The sequence below is a fragment of the Nothoprocta perdicaria genome, unplaced genomic scaffold (genome assembly GCF_003342845.1).
Source record: "Nothoprocta perdicaria isolate Ctin4 unplaced genomic scaffold, notPer1 scaffold_63, whole genome shotgun sequence".
NCBI classification, from domain to species: Eukaryota; Metazoa; Chordata; class Aves; order Tinamiformes; family Tinamidae; genus Nothoprocta; species Nothoprocta perdicaria.
In genome coordinates, this window is record NW_020455899.1 from 1,535,652 (window position 1) to 1,553,104 (window position 17,453).

At 40.2% G+C, this 17,453-nt stretch overlaps 1 protein-coding gene across 5 annotated transcripts in view; it reads right to left on the reverse strand.

Annotated features, from left to right (window-relative positions):
• ZNF462 (zinc finger protein 462) overlaps positions 1–17,453 on the reverse strand; it is an 86,877-nt gene that overhangs the window by 23,067 nt on the left and 46,357 nt on the right. For 2 of the 5 annotated variants that reach the window (XM_026049924.1, XM_026049923.1), the window contains exons 4-8: positions 17,177–17,341; positions 15,358–15,461; positions 13,438–13,509; positions 11,568–11,686; positions 7,124–7,315 (exon numbers count right to left, since the gene is read on the reverse strand). In XM_026049924.1, the coding sequence (XP_025905709.1) occupies positions 7,124–7,315; positions 11,568–11,686; positions 13,438–13,509; positions 15,358–15,461; positions 17,177–17,341 (652 nt within the window). The remainder of the gene's footprint in view (positions 1–7,123; positions 7,316–11,567; positions 11,687–13,437; positions 13,510–15,357; positions 15,462–17,176; positions 17,342–17,453) is intronic. The other 3 variants (XM_026049925.1, XM_026049926.1, XM_026049927.1) reach the window with 3 other exon arrangements.

Genomic DNA, 17,453 nt, shown 5'->3' on the forward strand with positions numbered 1-17,453 from the left:
AAAAAAAAAAAAAAAAAAAGAGACATCTATCCCTGGATCTGGGTAATCTCAGATCACTTCCATTCCAACAGTATTGGCAAATACTGACCCCAAACTGTAGTCCCATAAAGAAGAAATTAAACTGCCTGCCTAAATGTCAAACTCCAGGCTGCTAACTATGATACTACTATGATACTATTATGCCAACTATCCTAAAACACACACTTGAAAGGAATTCTAAGATTTACAGCTAAGGTCTTCCCTTACCTTTAACAGGTAGTAGATCAAGAGAAAAGAACCACTCCAATCTCAAAGGACAGAAAGTGACATCACTTTAGTAGCCCTCATACATATGAGGGCTACTAAAATGTGGGAATGGCAGCATGCAGAAACACTCTCTTTAGTTGGTTAAGTCACACCAYATGCTCCTTTACAGCAACAGCTCCCTTTTTATTCTGTATGGAGTTATCACAGGTTAAAGTAAGAACAAAAATTATGTTTGAGCTGACGGATCATCATCTGCCATTTCACCTTTTCTCCTTAACATAAAGTAAAAATCAGAGCTAACAAAAATACCAAGGAGATTAAAAAAAAGAAGAAGAAAAGAAAAACAAGAAAAACTCACAGGTATAGATAAGTTTCTTTGGTCTGTAGATGCAATAATACCATCAGGTCAATTTCTAGCTAATGGACAGCAATTAAAGAGATATTTCTTCCTTTATTTATTACTTGATCTGCCCCAAAAAACTTATTCCATCTTCTCTCTACCTTAAGCAATTCTTTCAGTATCACATCAACCCCACCACAGCAGCTTATGCAAATCCATACAAAGCCTGGCAGCAAAGTCCTTCTCCCCACTGCTGAGGTCCTGTCTCCATCCTGATGGATTCCAGTTTTGCCCATTCAGCCCAAGACCAGAAAGGAGCACAAGAGACACCCTGTTGATATCCCCAAAAGCACAGCCAACAACAAAATAAACATCTCCCGTTGTTCCACCAGCCACAAAACAGTTCTCAGCACACTGCAGGAAAAGGCCAAAGCCCAAACAGTTATTTACCCCTGGAAGAAACCCCAGGGATCAAGGGTAACTCCAGTGCCTCGGGTCCTTGAAACAACGAGGAGTCTGCTCAGCAAACCTGTTAGGAGAGAAAAAAGCCCTGCACTTGTTCCACTGCTGCCTGCCAATCTGGCTCTGGAAAAAGTTCCCATCTGATCCCACATCTGATAATTAGTGTAATTCTGACCACAAGAAGGAAGACACACCAACAAGTGCCTGGGAGTTTTAATAAGCATTGGCAAGCTGCTTGGCCACTGGCAGCACCTCTGGGAAGGAAAGAGGGAAATTCTGTGGGGAGAGTGGAAACTTGCTCTAGGTTAGAGAAAGAGGGAGCAAAGCAGGGAAAAGGACTGGAGCGAAAGGAAGAGAAGTTCATTGAAATTTGAGAGGGAGAAGACGGGCACACAGCCTCCTACAGGGCACAAGACCAAAGAAACAGGCAAAACAAGGAGACACCCTTCTGAACGTCTTCGGATCAGCAAAGTGCTGATCATCATCTTGCATCCTTAATGTGGAAGCTATCTTTCCAACTTACCTTGCAATTAAAGCAATTAGGCATTAAAGCTTTCCCTGAATTTGCCCTGTAGTCATTACTGGCTTTCAGTCTCCCYGATCAAACAACAGACAAGTAAAAAGACTTCAAAAGAGTGGTATCCAAAAAGGAAGGAGGGAGGGAGGGAAGGAGGGAGGGAAGGGAGGGAAGGGAGGGAAGGAGGGAAGGAGGGAAGGAGGGAGGGAGGGAGGGAGGGAGGGAGGAAGGAGGGAGGAAGGAGGGAAGGAGGGAAGGAGGGAAGGAGGGAAGGAGGGAAGGAGGGAAGGAGGGAAGGAGGGAAGGAAGGAAGGAAGGAAGGAAGGAAGGAAGGAAGGAAGGAAGGGACGTAGGGGTCCTAARTACAAAGAAAAGCAATTCTGCTCCAAGATCAGGCTTCTAGGCTGCGAGGATTCCAACCTACCACGGACTCACCCTAACAGTGGCAGCCATAAAACACTATAACACAATAGTGACAATGAGAAAGAAACAAAAAACAGAGGCGAAATTTCAAGGAACAGCCTCACATCCAACAAGCTTGGAGACTTCCTGCCCTGCTTGGAAGGTTACAAAAGCATCTCTGATCAAGAGAAACAGTGGCAATGGACAAATAGGAAAAAAAAATAGGAAATATGGAAAGAAATGGGTCAGCTGTAAAAAGGCAGCATATCTGAGCATATGGAAAGCTTGCCTTTCTCTTGGAAGGAGGAAGGAAGAGGGAGTTGAGTGCCTGTAACAGTGAGTGCAACGAAAATCCTGTCTCGCTGGCACTGGCTGAGAGACATTTGTTAAAAAGCCTCCGCTCTTCCCCACAGCTCTCCTCTGGTTCTGGTAGTGCATGAAATTGTTCTAGCAAACCTGCTAAAGGGCCTCTGCGCCCCTCAGGATTTCAGCTGTCAGGCAGCATAGAAGAGACACATCCTGATTATGCATTATCTGCTCTGAAAAGGAAGTGCACAGCAACGGAAAGGGATTTACAGTTCTTAAACAACAATCCCAGAGACAGGACTTGGTCAAGCAGTTTTGTACCAGCCAAGCTCCAGTAAACCAAGGCAGATGTATTTATTTATATTCCAGTCTCTAGATGAGACAAAGTTCTTTTCCACCAGTGAAGGTTAAAGTTCAGGAGAAGCTGGAATGGGCAAGGGGTGTTTCACTCAGTAGTTTTCAATGCATTTGCTGCTGCAAGTAATTAAATTTAATGACGATGCTGACATGCCTGACGTCTGGAAAAGTCAAAATATCTTCTAGTTCTGACCCTGCATGTGTTTTGTGATGTGTGCTGGTATTCATGATAGATACTATTTGGTTTGCATAACAGTGCGTGATTATTGAGCTCCAAGGGCATGCACAGAGGGCATGCTGCTTTCTACATTTCAAGAGCTGGCTACCACTAAAAGGGAAAAAGATCTCGTGCAACAGCAGCGTGAATGAGAAGACACCAGAAGCCACATCCACAAGATCTGTCTGGTTTATCACTTGCACTTCACTGTGTCCCTAAAGAAATTATATATTCTTAACTACTAAAAATTAAAAAAAAACACTGTTATTTTGAATTATTTTACACAGTCATGAGACTCCAAATCTGCCAGCCATATCAATATAGAGCAGCACTTTTCTCTATGAAGCAGTTAAGCCAAAGGAGTTATTCACAAATAAAGCACTACTCAGAAACAATAGTTCCAGGCAAAGCAACTTATGACAAACTTTACATAGTATTTTACATAGAAAAGAAGCTTCTACTGAGGATAGAGAAATAACACTAGACCGCTGATCTGTCTATGGAATCATTTRGTTTTGTGGTCTTCATGACACTCATGGATTTCTCCAGTTTATAAGAGAAAGGCAGTCCCTCCACCTCCAGAGCCCTTGAATATGAGCAAACATACATAATACCCAACCTTACCTAAGTGTCCTCTCACACGTGCATCCTCCTTAGCTAGCGTGCACTTCACAGGTCACATCTGATCCTCTGCTTTCCAGTGCTTACTCAAACAAATTTTGTGTCCCTGCCTGTTTTGYAGTCCAACCCTTCCTTACTGACAGAGATGATGATGTTCTTTTAATATTGTAATGACTTGACGATGCAAACTGTGAGGTTTTGTTGTCTTGCACTCAAATCAACAGGAACAGAGCTGATTGCACACAGTGTGAGACTGTAAACCCTTATCTATGACATATGTCACCCAATAGGATGACAATATTACCAGTAAATCCATACAAACCTTCTGGGCAGAGATTAATACAAACATTAGTTCCAGTTCTCAAGAAAATGTAAAAAAGCTCAAAACAAAACGTATCTTTTTAGAGCATTCAACCAGTCCTCCTTGGAGATGAGTTGAGGCGCTTAAGTTATTTCAGTTTATTCTGAACTTTCACTAAAAACTCAAAAGTACCTGTAAACCACTGGGAGAGAAAAAGCACATTGTACCAGAATGACTACCTCATTGTTTCAACAAGAGTCGAACATCACAAAACATTCAGTGATCCTGTGCTAAGCAACTCAGAAAAGTCACACTGGTGATCACCATTTGCTGCTTTTTTGGGGCTGTTTGTAAAAAGAGTGATTTACCTCTAGAGAGGTTAGGGTACAACACCAGCAGGTTCCTGATATCATACAACACATGGAAATATCCAATCTCCATATCGCACAGCACGTGGAAATATCCAATCTTTCCAAAAATCCAGTATCGCATAGCACATGGAAAACCAGGCAGGATATGAAAAGGAGCATCTCCTGTCACATCTCACTAACCAAGTCTATGTTCTCTATGAATATTCAAGGTTGTTACACTTTTTAATGACACTAGTTGCCTTGGATGGGCCTACTTAAACCGCCAAAYTGCTCCAACGTTGTCTTCATGCAAAGCATATCAACCTCAAAACATCTCCAGGACATAAAGTTGAGTATTTCAGATATGCTGGCTGCTAACCACACTGAACTGAAAGAGATGAGTCACTCAAATTTAAATATATTTTCATCTTTTAACAAATGGATCAACCTAAAAGAACAAAAGAAATGTTCTAAGGAAGGCCCCTCAGGGAACAATTTCTTCAGGAAAAAAAGCAGCAGAAGTTCCACTGGGCTCCTGTCCCGGAACAGCTCTATTCAAACGCTCTACCACTACAATTAGGTATCCTTTTCCCTCTTCTGCATCTTTGCAGGGCTCAACAATTGGCAAGAAGAGTTCTGCTAGCTCCTCAAATCTCCCTAAGCTATCCTGCTCTATTTCCTGTGCCAAACACAATACCCCTCCACAGTCAAGAAGAGACATTTTTGCAGCCATTTCAATTATACTGTCCTGCTGCACAATTACCAAGACTGTCCAAGACAACATGAAGCAACCTTCTTGCCTGTGTTCACCCCAGCACYTGTCCAGATCTGTATTCCCATTAATTTGACCACAGTCCAAACACTGGTTATTTATACACAGTAATGCAGGTGAATCCAACCACGGTACACTGTGTGAACCCCACTTAACATTGCCTCTAGCTGGGCATAATAATGCTCCTCACATAGCCATATTTCCTATTATTCGGACAAGTCCTTTATCAAATTCTACGCATCACCTGCAGCTTGCAGGCCTAGGTAACACAGAGCTTGATTAATTCCCTTATAACAACAAAAAATAAATGTCACAAGAGCAGAGATCATTAACTTGATCTGCAGCCAACTTTGTAATGTCAAAAAGTTACCTAAAACAGGTTATTCCTTCCCCAAGCAATGCTGAAAACGTTAACATGATTATTATTACACCTGCACTCATCTGACTACCTCCCCAGTGGGTGGCTTCTATTATTGTCAAAGTGACTTAACTATTAACCCTGTTTAAAGATGATCAGGCTAATTGGGACAAATTGCACGTTGGTCTCAAGACTGTAGTATAAATGTAGGTAACAGAGCTATCCGCAAAAGTGTTTTTGTTAGGTTTTTTTTTTTTTTTTTTTTTGGAAGGTTCACATTAAAGGCTATAATTATACAGAGACCTGCACTTGATTTGTAAGGTATAAAAAAAAAAAAAAAAAAAAAAAAAAGAAAAAAGAAAAAAAAAGTAAATGTACTATCCTTGCCAAGTTCAAAAACTGTCTATCTTTTTCTGTATCTCTCAAGACCACCCTGACTAGCAGATCTCTGCTAACAAACTGGAAAGACCTGAAAAGCCACTGAAAATTACTTTCCACTTCGTAATAGTTGGTAATGGAACATTCTTTATAGAAAGTAATAGAAAAGTAATAGATACTATACAAGATGTTCTCTGTGTGTTGGATTAGTTTAAGCTAGCATTAGCAAAAATAAATGCTCTGTTAGTAAGTCTTCACTGCACTGTTCCAGACACCCTTTGACAAAAGGCAATCTGAGAGCAGCTAGTCAAAATCTTTTCAAAAGACTCTGATGCCAAAAAGTGATTTGCTGAACCACACAATATTACTCACTTCTTTTTTTCTTCAAAAATATTTCTATCCTGATTTTCTTCTTTCTTTAAATTCTTTTATACCATTTTCTGGACTTATTTCTTGTCTTTCATTMATTCTTATTTTACATTTTTCTTTTCAAATGAGAAAGAAAAGAAGGGATGATGGAAGACAAAAAAAGCTACTAAACAATTAGTCACGAAAAAGGGGAAAGATTTGAGTATTTTTTCCCTCTCTTAAAATCCCCCACACCCTAATTCCTTTAAATTCCTGCAAACACCTGAACCTTTCATGTATCTTCAGTTACACTCTCCTCCCTTGTCAGGGCAACTCATGCAAAAATTAAGATTTTTTTGCTCCAAGGCCCATTCTTTTCTTAATCTGCAGGAAACAACATAAAGAAATTCTCATATGCAATGACTACCAAAGTTTGAAATCATGCTCTAACRATATACTACATCTATCCTAAAAGTTTTTCCCTGTTATCTTCCTCTGTTACCTCCTAGATATATCCTGGATGCTTCTCTTGCAGAAAGTCATTACAAGTTGTCAGGGAAAGGAAGGAAAAGAGAATAGTTCTCAGAGCGTCTCTCCAGCAGATACACCACTTACGCTCTTTGTAGCACGAACTGGAGAATAATCACTTGTTCTACCATTACAGGTACACATTTTAAGTTTAATCATCTAAATTTTCACTGAATTTCACGAAAGCACCCTCCTAACAAAATAAACGTGTGTTTCTTCCGCAGAACAAATGGAATTGGATGTTCTTTCTCATTGACTTTCAGTAATTTGCCTCTGAAAATTCTCTACAATTTAAATCTCTGCTACAAAATAAAGCCTCCATGACATGTAGCCAAGCCAAGTGGTGACAGGACAAGTGAGTGAAGTATGAAGTGGTGAGGTTCTAAAGCAGGTCTTGTCCTAAAACACCACATTTACTCTTGTTTTGATGCAATTCCTGATTCCTGTCAATGACCAAAGGAAGCGGCTTCTTGGGCAACCTCTCTGCCTCTTTTTCTTTCTTTCTTTCTTTCTTTCTTTCTTTCTTTCTTTCTTTCTTTCTTTCTTTCTTTCTTTCTTTCTTTCTTTAATAAAAATATTTAGTGCCACCTTAAAATATTAAACTCTGAGGCACCTCTTACCATTAGAGTCCTCCACTTCTTCAGCAGCAGAGTGGTTCTTGGAGGTGTGGTGGGCGTGTGAGGCTGCAAAGTTGACAATGCGGGGTCTTGGCAGTGTCAGTGCTTTCCCATGCACTTTCAAGGAGTGCTCTTTCAGCTGGCTGATTGTCATGGTGGAAAATGAGCAGGAGGAACATTTGTAGGCATGTTCACCTAGGTGAGCGAAATACAGGCAAGTCATCAGCTCACAAAAGAAACGAAATGGGGCCCCCATACTTCTCCTACTGAACTTGGCAGTAAAGCTCCCACGGATTCCTTCAGCGTGAGATTGATCCCATAGAGAAAAAGCTCTATGGGTCTCTGATGGAGCAGCCTGGGTTCTGCAGGTACAGACATCTGCTCTGGATGAAATCAACACTTTCTGCCAACTGTGGATGCTCGTCTAGTGACTGATGTCAAAGAACAGAGGCCAGACTCTTACTGTGCCTGTGTTGCATGGTATGGAAAGAAAACAGACTCTGGGATGAAAATGGTGTTGTTTGACCACGGCATTTCCGAATTTCTTTGGAGCACAGCAACTGAAGAGAGCAAAGTCATCCATTTTTGCATGCAGCACATCCAGTATTGCTACTCATGAAACAAGAAGGAGACACAAAATCTACAAAAAGTCAATGCTCAAAAAAAAAAATCTATTTGAGGAAGGTTGTGTTTTGCTTACGTGAAACCCRCCCTTAGGCAGAACTAATTTCCACAGAATCGGTAACCAACTCAATGTTGGTTTACTACAAAAGCTGGACATAGCAATACTAGGAACACTGCACACTTGCAGGGCCATGTGACAATGTGTTATGGAAAAGTCTTAAAAGAACTGAAAGAATAGAAATAATGAACAGTAGTGAATTTAATTCCAATACATTCCAAGCCACAAAGACAGGATACAAATCCCTGAGACAAGATTTGTTCTGCATTAAGTGTCATGGAGGCAACTGGAACACAAAGTGAAGCTTTTGACCATAAACAATGTGATATACAGATGACAAGTTATCATTTTGGAAGTGCCACTTCCATGTATAAGGATAACACTGGCCACACATGAACATAAAGTGCCAAAACTTTGGCATACATACAGGAGTGAAGATTTATGAACAATAACAGCAGAACAAGAACTCTGCATAATGAGCAAGCAGGAAATGTCTTCTATTTCTCAAAAAAAAATTAAAAAAAAAAGAGAGAGAGAGAGAGAGAGAGAAAGAGAGAGAGAGAGAGAGAAAGAGAGAGAAAGGGAGAAAGGGAGAAAGGGAGAATGGGAGAAAGGGAGAAAGGGAGAAAGGGAGAAAGGGAGAAAGGGAGAAAGGGAGAAAGAGAAACAGCAATTAAGTTTCTCAAACATATGTTTTCAACCAGAAAAGGAATAAGCAAATGAAAAAGAGTATGAAAACACACCTATTGCAGCAAATCACAGTAAGCACACATGAAAAGATTAGCAGCCTCCCTACATGAAGAAAAATAAATCCCACCCCCTCTTCCAGAAAAACTGTGCTTATCGTATGAAGAAAATGCCAACTTCTAGACAGCCTCTTTGATTCATCTGAAACAGAACAGAGCATTTAAGATGTGAAATAATGAAATAAAAAAAATTATTCCACTTGTGTTTCCAAATGGCATTTTTCAGCTGAATACTGTGTTAGAGAGAGGTTCTACCTTTCTACAAAGAGAATGAAAATGTTTTCCACACAGTATGTATGACAGGCTGCTTATCCGAACAGGAAAATGCAAAGACAAAAAGTCTCCACTCTTGCAGATTTCAAAACCCAAGTGGACATGGTTCTGGGCAACCTGCTCTAGGTGACCTTACTGGAGCAAGGTGTTGGATGGACCAGATGGTCTCCATAGGTCACTTACAACCCCAACTATTCTGTGAGGCTGTGAGAAAGAAACTCCATACTCCTAGAGGGCAGGCACCAAACATTAGCTTAACTCATCACAAAAAAAATAAAGCAAATAAGAGAATGATTACAAATAAAGAACTCAGTATGAAATTAGTGAATATACCCATTATCCAGCAGCAACAGTTCTTGTGGACATCAGGATGAGAGAATGTGTTTGATTTCAGAAGCAGGGCAATGGTTTGGCTCAACAGAGGGCTTCATACATTTTCAGTTGCTAGTTTCACATTTCATAAAATGATAGCATTAATACATAAATCAGTACATCTCAATTAACTTTCATGTGGGGCTGTCTCAACACCTGAGATATCCCCGGAGCATTATGTTCCAGATCAAATAAAATTTGAGCAGGGCAAACAGTCTGGCTTACAATCTAATTTGAGGTGAAAACAATTGACAGCATGTTTAGAGATACTGCAAACTATTCCGCTCCATGCCAAAGGAGATGGCATATACTGGATGAGAACAAATGCCAAAAACACTCACTGGTAACTGTTAGAGAAGCATATATTTCATAGTGAATGAAATTTGACCAGTCATCCCATTAAAGGGGATGGAGGCAGGTAAATTAAATGAAAGACTTCATGGTTTTATTGAGCTTTAAAGACCTCCCAGAGACTTCAAAAAAATTCAAAGGTATCTTGCAGGTTTCTGCTTCTTTAAATAAATAAATAAATAAACAAAGTGATGATTGATGAGAGAAATAAATGTGGTAACAAAAGAAAGACTCAGATAAACACGCTATTAATAAAAGACTGAGGAGTCGGAGGAAGATTATTCAATGGGAGGTGCTTCTGAAAGACCACCTAAAAGGTCAACAAAACTTTTTAAAAACTATGTCAGATGTTTTAGGTGAGGAAAGTATTTATTTTAGGTGAGGAAAGTGGACTGAGGTAGAACAGATCATAAGGCTTTGGAAACCCCCCTACCCAAGTCATGGGGCAAAGCATTCTTCGAGCTGCAATAGGCAACTATGCAATTGTGTTCTTGTATGATGCAAAACACGGGTCCACTAATAAATTCAAGGGCATGACTTCGCAATACATAAATCAATGACCTACACGAAAAGGATTGTAAGCAAATATTAGCTACATGCTAATCATGCCACTAAAATCTGCCAGGCTCAAACAAGGTAACAAAAAGTAATCCAACCGCGCAATGACATAAAAGAAAAAAAAAAAACTATGGTTGGCCAAGATAGAGAATATCGGCTCCTCCACACACCATCTGACTCCATAACCTGAAACTGCTGAATACAGGTACAATTCCTAGAAAAGACAGAATGTCACAGTCCCACAGAGGACCGGAAAACTTCAGATTAATCCACAGTATCCATGCAAGTACAGTCAAGTTTCCTGTTATACACTCTATCATCACAAAACAAAGCATCCAAGTGTGAATTTTGAAATCAACAGACGACATGGAGTAGAGCAGAGACCACCCATCCCTCCTGTATTTTTACAGAGGAGAAGTGCATTTGCATCAAAGACAACAGTTACCTACCAGCCAACAGTTACAGATTCCTCTTGCCTCCCACTTCCCATTTTCTCCATCTTCACCCTCCATTCTCACATGAGCACACATGTGGTGGAAACAAGCAGTARAGAAATGAATGTATTTATAGCACCTTGTCATTGTTCCAGGAGTTTCTATGTGAAAGTTCTAACAATTGGACTACAGGGTTTTTTTTCAGGTTGCCTTAGAATATGTGTTTGGGTGTGTTGGGAGTTCACTGTTKTGTAAGCAGAAAATATAAAAGAAGTCAGTGGAGCCACTGGTTCTTCATTCCAGTTTTCACATAACCTTTCAGTGCATGATGGTGCCAGGAGTCTATGGCTGAGGAATAAAGATCAGTGACCTACCAGGACATTTTGTGTCTCACACCTTTGAACAGCCAAAGGTACAACACTTTGTCATGACCTATTCTGTATGATGCATCACCTTCCCAATTCTTGTTCCTCAGAAGTATGTTTGYTTGTTTGCATTCTGTACTGCAAAACAGAAGTTTGCAAGAAGGACTTCCATGTATAATAACATAACTGTATCATTCTCAGTCTGCTACGCACACACCCGACTCCCAAAGTTTTCAGTGTTTTAACAAGAAAGCCACCACAAGATTCCATGAAACCAATCCTCAGTCATTTTCCCAGAATCACCTAAAGCACAAATATAAAAGAAAAGCTCAGTACCAAACAATTGAGACACCAATGGCATATRTGGACTGACTGAACACTCTTGGAAGCAAGCAAAAAAAAAAAAAAAGAAATTGATTTAAATAAAAGGAATAATAGAAAGATGTTCCTGAAATACTCAATATCAGTTTAAATTCTTGTTCCCACAAAAGCATTATCCCACTGATTACAAGAGGTGCACAAGCCAGCCAATCCTGACTTGCCTTTGAAAATCTTACCCAAATTTGGTGACAAAACAGACGACTGAAATCAGCATCTCTGATCAGCAACAAGCTTACAAGGGTCTTTTCAGCTGGTCAACTGTAAAACTGAGAGAGAGAAACTTACCAGCATGAGCTTTGAGTATATGRGTTTTCAGGCGGCTGTTATAAGAGGACTTGAATGGGCAGAGTTTGCAACGAAACGGCTTATGGTGTCCATGATGGGTCTGCATATGGCGATCCAGACTTCAAAAAAAAAAGCAAAGGCAGAAAAGGGAAATATATAATAGGGAATTATTTCAAATACTCCTTGAGATACAAAACAACATGCTTGGAGCAATAATAATTTAAGAAAGAGGCAGACTAAACTCATATATCTTTTTACATGCTTTTCTTAAAATCCAGCAGGTCTGCTTACAGAACAAAGTATAATCTAAGCTGAAGAAAAGCAGCAGAACTTTGTTACCAATTTTKTTACACAGAAAGCAAGGAAAAATTTCTTTAAATTAAATTACACCTGATTGCACTTTAAAAGACTAGTTGAAACAAAGAGGCAGCCCAGAACACCAAAATCATGATTACATTTTTTTTTCCTGGCAAAAGTTTTTGTGAAAATATGCCCTCTTTTGTCTTCTTGAGGGGAAAAAAAAAAAAAAAAGAGAGAGAGAGAGACAGACAGAGAGCGAGAGAATGAGATATTTTTGACCAGCTTTACTGAGGAAGCCTTCTTTTGGTTACAGCAGTAAAAGCAGATTAGAGATCCTGCTCTGGGGAGGGTGCCAGCAGGCTGCAGTTGATGAGTTCCAGGATTAAAAGGCAGCAGAGTTTCAGACAGAGCAGAGTGGGAGATCCTGCACGAGCCTCAGCAAGAGATGAAGGGGTGGCAAAGACCAGCTTCTACTTTCCTCAGAAGAACTGAAAGCTACCTGGATTCTGGGGGGGGCTGTTCACAACCTGCTAGCTCCACGGATTCTCCTAACAGCTCAGTGAAATTTTGAAGGAAAAAAAAAACGGTCTTTTTCCATAGTTTGTAAAACCATGTCAGATTGACTCTGTGTGAGCAAGTCCTCTGCAGTTCCTATGCTGGCTGGCAATCCCGAGTTCACCAGTTATCCAGGAAACAGGTGGTTAGCATCAGTTTAGGCTATGTGCACTTCCAGTACAGTATGTTCTTTGGAAACATTAATGCTCTGTGATTAATCTAGCTTTAGGCTCAGCCTCCTTGCTCATGGTGACAACAGTTAAGGGTAGATGCAGCAGGTTGAAGGAGAGGGAATTTGTCAGAATTTAGTAATTCTGGGCATTCCTCAGCCTTATTTYCTCTTACTTCACCTAAGTTGTCCTGTTCTTTTTAAATGAGTATTAACATCTCAATCAAGAGCTGTCTGTTCCAGCCCTCTCAAACTATACAGATCTTTAGTCCCACACTGAAAGAGCTTTAGTCAGGAAATTCCTGTTTACCAGTGCTAACACTGAACTCTGTGTATTCAAACATCTGATGACAGCAGAAAAAAACAACAACAAAAATACAGCCTTATGCCTCATCTCAAGATCACTTCCTAGAAATATAATTTAATGTAAATACRGCATAGGATTATAAAATTTATAGCTTTTCAAGAGAAATGGGGGAAAGAAAATCCTAAATATAAGTCAGTACTTTATAAAATAAAACCTGTTTTAAACAGCTAGTAGGGATGAGCTTATTTACCAATTCAACCATACTGCCAAACATGTATACAATAACATGCCTTAAGCTGTTGTACACAATAATACTTGTAACTATATTCACAACCAGATACTTTTTGTGAACAAGATTTTTTTCAATGGCAGGTTTTTAGGTTTTGGTCAGTTTTCAGGAATAGGCTGTTTAAACATCGGTTTGGCTTCTCTCTTGGACTTCACTTCCCAGGAGAGTGATTACATCAGATTCAAAAACACCAGCTGAGGCTGAATACCATTCCAACACTGATGCAATGTATTACCAAGCTAGGTGATACCTGTACAGTTCCTCGCTGTCACCTTTCGTCTCACCAATCCTTCCTCTTGTAGGACACCGCTTTATCCAATTCCTGTGAAACAGAATGACTAGGAACCAAACTCAGCACCAAACCGATTTTGGAAGCAACCCAATCTACTTGGCCAAGTAGCAGATTGYGTGAGGCATCTGAAATAGGGCATTTCCAATGCTAGTCTGGCCAAAGGAGATTGGGAGTGCTGAGTGGTACCCATCCTAGATATCCATTATGATACCAAACTGGGAGGAGTGGCTGATACCCCAGAGGACTGTGCTGCCATCCAGAGGGACCTGCATAGACTGGACAACTGGGAGGTGAGAAACCTCATGAAGTTCAACAAGGGGAAAAGCAAGGTCCAGCACTTGGGGAAGAATAACCCTGGATACCAGTACAGATTAGGGGTTGACCTGCTGGAGAGCAGCCCCGCAGAGAGGGACCTGGGCATCGTGGTGGATGACAAGATGACCATGAGGCAGCAGTGTGCCCTGGTGGCCAAGAAGGCCAACGGGATCCTGGGGTGCATTAAGAAGAGCGTCTCCAGCAGGTCGAGGGAGGAGATCGTTCCCCTATACACAGCCCTGGTGAGGCCACATCTGGAGACTGTGTCCCGTTCTGGGCTCCCCAGGACAAGAGGGATGTGGAGCTGCTGGAGAGAGTCCAGCACAGGGCTACCAGGATGATCAGGGGCCTGGAATATCTGCCTTATGAGGAAAGGCTGAGAGAGATGGGTTCAGCCTGGAGAAGAGAAGGCTGAGGGGAGACCTAATCAGTGTGCATAAATACCTCAAGGGTGGGAGTGAGGACGAGGGGGACGGTCTCTTTTCAGTGGTGGCCAGTGACAAGACTAAAAGGAACTAATGTTCAAAACCCGCTTGGACACAATCTTATACCACGTGCTCTGGGTGACCATGTGTGTGCAGGGGTCTTGAACTAAATGGCCCCTTTCAACCTGAATGATTCTATGATTCTATGATCCTATCCCCCATGCCCTTTCTTACTATGGTTGCTCAAGCCCAGGAGCCTTTACAACCTGGCAAGCCAAAACATGGTGTTCATTTGACATGTTGTGACAYTCACAAAAACCCTGCTTTTCAATCCAAGAGGTTTAAAAAATATTTTTTATCATACTTTCTCACATGCATTTGCAAAACAGAGCAAAAACTTCCCTGGAGATACATATGTAAGATATATACATAATTATGAATAAAATATTTTTTAAAAAAATCCAAATAAAGACAAAGCCAATCATAGGGAAATCAAAAGGAACTCAACTCTTCATAATGCCTAACTATGTATTTCTTCATGTTCTGCTTCGGTTAATGAAGTAAGCTAAGGATATAGATAGTGCATAAGGCTGGTGTGAAAACTACGTTCACAGACTGCAACTTAATACCATAATTAAAAAATGAAAAAAAAATCTAATTTTAAGATATGTTTACAATAGGTGTTTAACATCAGAAATGAAAAGGTCAAACATCAAAGAGTTGCGGTTATTAGAAACAAGGTAGCTACGTGTGTAGCACAAGTTCATTATATATGAAAGATTAACAAAAAATAGTTTTCTCTCCTCTTACTCGCCTGTAGAAAGCATTTCATGCTTTTGAAAAGGCTACAGAGGTGCCAGGCTTCACTCTTTGCTGACTGAGAGAAGCCACCTTTTGTTTGTGTGCATTTCCCCTACACACAACAAATAAAAGGACTCTAAATTCAAGAAGATACAAAGACGTGACCTTTTACAAGCGGCCACAGACAAAAGTCAAAGGTTTTAGTGCACGATGGAAAATATCTAAACATTGACAAAAATGTTGCTCAAAATCAAGTTGCGTGCACTCTTGGCGCCAACCTATAAACAGCAGTGCTAGTCTGTCCTTTTGAAGAAAATAAAAAATAAAAATTACTTACTTGTGCCTGAAAGCTGAAACAAAGGAGCAATACTGGCAGCTGTACTTGTCTTCTCGGGCGAACATGGCGAGAGCCAAGTGACTCCTCTCGTGAGATCGCAGACCCTGCATAGACATCAAAACCCGGTCACACTGGCTGCAGTGGTAGCCCCCAGGCCTGGTTTCATCTCCGAAGGATGCTCCAAATTCAACTTCTGTAAATTCTAAAATGCCAGGGTCTTTGGCTCCCTCACAACCCTCCATCAAAGTTGTGTTTGGAGAATCTTCAGCTTCCTGCTAAAAAACACCTACCCCCCCAAAGCCATCAATTCTCTCTCCCTTCTGTCCCTCAGTCTTTCCCATGTGTTCATTTTGCCTAGGCTTTCCAATTGCCTCATTTTTCTAAATATATCCCTACACAATCTCCATAACAATGGCTTTCTGAAAAAAAAGAGGGAGGAAAAATGTAATTATATACAAATACACATACATAAAGGTATAAAAAAAATCACAGTTGAATAAATCTGTTTTAGACAAGATAAAAAGACTTAAAATTGAATCATCAATCCTTCAAGAGTCTTGACACGAATCTTCTAAATTTAAATTTCATTTGATAAAATCAATAAGGTATGAAGCAAGTTGATTTCTGCTCACTTGCTCTAGCTCACCATGTAGCTAGTACAGAGAGCAGTCTGCTTTACTATATAGACTTTATTCAGTAGGATCAAATTCTCAAGAAAGAAGCTGGTCCTCTGAATCCTCTTAAAAATCAAAAGCAAGAAGTTTCTCTCTTGTTCTTTTTCCTAACTTAATTAGACCATAATGTATTTTGCAGCAGCTTTAAAACTCTTAAGAAGATTTGCACCAGGTTCTTCTACTCTTGGATTTTAGCTTTTGCTACTTGCTGTTTAATATCTATTTCTTCAAACAATGGCACTGATCCCACATGAACTTCTCTTGAGAAGCAGCGAGGAGGGGAAACAGTTTGATAGGAGCAAAGCATCTTAATATGTCAATAGTATCAGGTAATCTAAAAGAAAGTCAGTGGCAGGACAAAGAAAGCTCACTCAAGTAGCACGGGTTAGACTCTGAAGGACTCTGCTTCCTTAGAGCTGACGGCATGAAAGAGACACTGAAAGTTATGCTCTGAGAGCAGCAGGCATCTCTACTGAATGTTTGTTGCCACACAAGGATAAGAAATGCACAGCTAGTTTCTACAAGCTTATTGCACTTACAACTCCCCTTGCCAGTACACTGGAAACAACCAGACCACAGAGCAGAGTCCTTGGAGATGTGTTAGATGATATTCRCTTGCAGAAGGATAAAGAAACAACTTGTTTATAACTAACCACCTGAATGGGACCAGTGGCTGTGCTGGCAAGCTTGAATTATTTTGTTTGGAGCTAGCAAGACAATTGTAAAGGTGCACCACAAGCAACTTCACACATTTGCAGTAGCACATTTCCTCTTCTTCAACACAAAACACAAACAAGTTCTTTAAGAGTTTAACTAAAGGGAAAAGTAGTCTGCTGTTCATAAATCAGCCTTTTGGTCATCAATGACATCAACTCCTTCATGAGAAGAAATGAGAATTAAAGTCTTCATGTTCCTGGATTAAGAGCGGAAAAAAATTTAAAACAACTCAAAATGGACATCTCATGCACTGCAGGAAGTAGAAATGTTAGATTAGAATGTCATGCTGAATGGAAACCAGAATCCAGTCCAAAACCCATTTAACATCATGAGAGCCCTCCATGGGCTCAATAAGGTGTGAATTTCCAATGCAACAACAACAAAAATAAGGTAGTCATCTTTATTCATTTTTCTTTTAAAACTCTCACCTTCACTGCAGCTGACACAGAAGAGACATTTCCGTACTGGACATGCTTGCGGAGGTGATTACAGATGGCTCGGAGTGTTGGATGGACTTCCACACAAAATTTACATTTGTAGCCAACCACTTTCCTCTCCTTCAGCTTTGAAACATCTTCCAAGTGTCCAAAAGCCTATTGGAATACACAAGCATAAAACAATTTACACATTGAAATTCACATTTATACTTTATTTTTTAGGAATACAGACCAGATTTTGCAACTGAAACAAAGTTATATTTAATAT